Consider the following 2,975-nt stretch of genomic DNA (forward strand, 5'->3'; position numbering starts at 1 on the left):
ATATTTATAATTTTCAGTCATGCTATATGTATTCGACTGCATATAAAGATGGGTCTGCTTGGCTGTTTCTGCGCATCCAGCATAAGCAGGGAAAACCACCGGGACATCGGTCTGAGCAATACGGTTTTATTTCGATATGCGGTCGCAAGTGCTTGGGGCTTTAATATGAGAGCAAGAAGAAGCATACGTCTGACGCAGGGTCACAAGCAGTATTTATGGGTCGAATTGTTTATATTAACTTATATTCCAGACACGAGAATGAGGATAAGTATAAACATAGATTGACTTAGACTCGATGGGACTAATTCGTCGTGTTGATGTACTATCCAGAATGCGCGTGTGAGTGAATTGCATAGTAGTGCTGGCATATTACTATCCAGAATAAATTAGAGGAACAAGCCTAGATCTAAATCGCAATCGACGTTGCCAATGCAACGGTCATTTTTCAGGTTCTGATGTATTGGCGCTGTCGATTTCGGTTGAACTAAGATAGCTAGAAGCATGGTTCCAACAATCAAGCTGCTTTCTAGAAATTTGTCTAGCTATCTCGGCTTTTTCGTGTATGTGTCGATTGCATAGCGGATATGGATATTGTCCATATACAATTTCTCGAAGTACGGTCTGCTATTATCCACATGATTTTGCTCCCAAACCAACTCTTATTTATCTTGCGCATATTTATCTTTTGTTGTTGTGTACTCACAAAAGTGGTGTTGTACATTCATGCCCAAACCATCAATTCTAAGTGAAGGCTATAATGGATGAATACGGACAAAGCTCTAACGAGAAGAGGCTCGACTACTTTGCTGCTCCAGCTAAAATGCTGGACTCTGGGTTTCTAAAAGCCCTCGAAAGCCGAAAGCAATCTCATCATGGGGAAGGCAAGGATACCGATATATCATTGCTATGCCCACAGAATACGATTGCCAGTGAACAATCTGTTACAAAAAAATATTTATGCTGGGCCCTGGGGAGTGGGTCGTCACACAGCGCGACATCCTACTACTACAGAGAGGACAAGTAAATATGTAGTATTGTTGCATATTACATCTATTTCTTCATTCTAATAAAATTAGAAAGCACTATCTATGACTAGTATGCTTGAAGGCTATATAAATCAATAAAATATGTGTCCTTCGGACAATACATAGTCCGATCAGGCATATTGTTTTATCTCTTCTATACAGTGAGAGAGAGGGTCATGAATATGGGCATCAAAGCATCATACTTGGTTGGTTGTTATTTTTATTTAGAAAAAGCAAAATAAACAAACTGCAAAGAGCTCTGCAAACTGCAAAGATCCAAAGACTTTGTTTAAAAAAAAAGAAAAAAAAAGAAAGACTGCTGCAGAGTGCAGACTGCAGCTGTGCAGCGGTACAGTCAGGCCTCAGAGGCTCAAAGGCTCAGGACTGCGACACTCGGGAGTCAGGACTGACTCTCAGGACTCATCAGGCCCGCTCAGCAGCACTGAACTTGGCTGAAAATAATTTACTCACCTGACTACAGACTACAGCAGCTGCCAAGAAGAAGTGCCAGCTGAGACACTCTGCTGTGACTGAGTCTCAAGTCTCCACGGTACAGTGTACAGTGTGCACTGTGCAGTGAGTGTGACTGTGCACTATTTACACTGTACACTGTACTGTCTGCAGAGGCCAGGCCGCCAGAGTGCAGCTGTGCAGCCTGCAGAACTGTAGAGTGCAGAGTGCCGAACTGCAGACTGTAGAGTAAATACAGAAATAATAAGAGATTTATTGACTGATTGTACACAAATACTTAGCATTGTATTGGTTTGTACTTTGTGTTCTTTTTGCTTTTTTGTTAAAAAAACACCAACAAAAATTGGAAAAAGAAAAAGAAAAAGATTTAGTATGACCGATGACGTCTATGTAGAGAGTAGAGACTAGAGCGAGGATCAAACGGACTGGAGGCTATTTATAATTGTGGACGACTGGACAAGTTGACTGACTGTGGACATCATAATCATCATGTCCTTCAGTCCGTGTCTCCATGATCTTGGGGCAGGGGGCGGCCATGGGCTCATCACCTCATACTTCATAGGCTCATGGCCTTAAGCCTCATCATGCCTCACGGCCTTGAATTTTAATTGTCGTCGTAACCCTCTCCAGAGAAAAAGTATAAATTTACCACAACGAACTTTTAAGTCCGTAGGACTATGATGATATGGCCGCGGGCGTGAGGCGGGAAGTCGTTGACTGAAATGTGTGATGAGTTGATGACTGATGACGCACAATCTGTTTTGTTATTTGGGTTTTTTTAAAAGGGTATAATTTATATATATATATATAGTGGAACGTAAACGCCTTGTTCAACTTCAATTTTGTTTTTAAAAAACAAAAAAATTAAAAAGTCACACGGGTTAAAATTTAGGGAAAATGCCAAATGGGGAACCCCGTCATCTCAATATAAACGCTGAACGTAAAACGTATTGATCAGAATTAGGTGACTTACGACTAACTCGCTCACTCCTCGAGTCCTCGAGTCCCTGACTCGCTGACTCGTTGACTCAGAAGTGATGAGTGATGAGATCTGAGAGACTCGTTTATGACCCCTCAGAGGCTTAGAGTCTCAGACCCGCTGACTGAAAAAAAAAAGACCGCTATTTTAACAGAATCACGATTGAACATGATTGGCTTACTTCAGAGCAATGAGTAAGGTAGTTCACTCTAGCTGATCAAAGCCTGCTGTTGCTATGGCTTCCAGAAAGTTGTTACTTGTTCTACATATGTCATACATATGAGTCTATGACTATCTATGACATATTCACTACCCACCTGGGGTTTACCCGCAAGAGAGGATGAGGGCTTGCAATTTGTATACAACTAGTAGAAAAGAGGCTGGACCACTGGCGAAGAGCATGTCATCACACAATACAGAAGTCAAAAAAAGTGAAAAAAAGAAAGTGTCAGTCCTGCGACTCCTGCCGGACTTGTTCGTCAACATTTATTATTTTTATC

General features: G+C 41.4%; 1 protein-coding gene across 1 annotated transcript; it reads left to right on the plus strand.

Moving 5' to 3' along the window:
- Window positions 1-757: 757 nt before the first annotated feature.
- On the plus strand, window positions 758-1,024 carry SARC_05820 (hypothetical protein; the record flags this gene model as incomplete). Its single annotated transcript, XM_014300301.1, has 1 exon — window positions 758-1,024. The coding sequence occupies one exon, from the start codon at window positions 758-760 to the stop codon at window positions 1,022-1,024; it is 267 nt and encodes an 88-aa protein (XP_014155776.1).
- Window positions 1,025-2,975: the final 1,951 nt, after the last annotated feature.

The sequence above is a fragment of the Sphaeroforma arctica genome (genome assembly GCF_001186125.1).
Source record: "Sphaeroforma arctica JP610 unplaced genomic scaffold supercont1.388, whole genome shotgun sequence".
Taxonomy (NCBI): Eukaryota; class Ichthyosporea; order Ichthyophonida; genus Sphaeroforma; species Sphaeroforma arctica.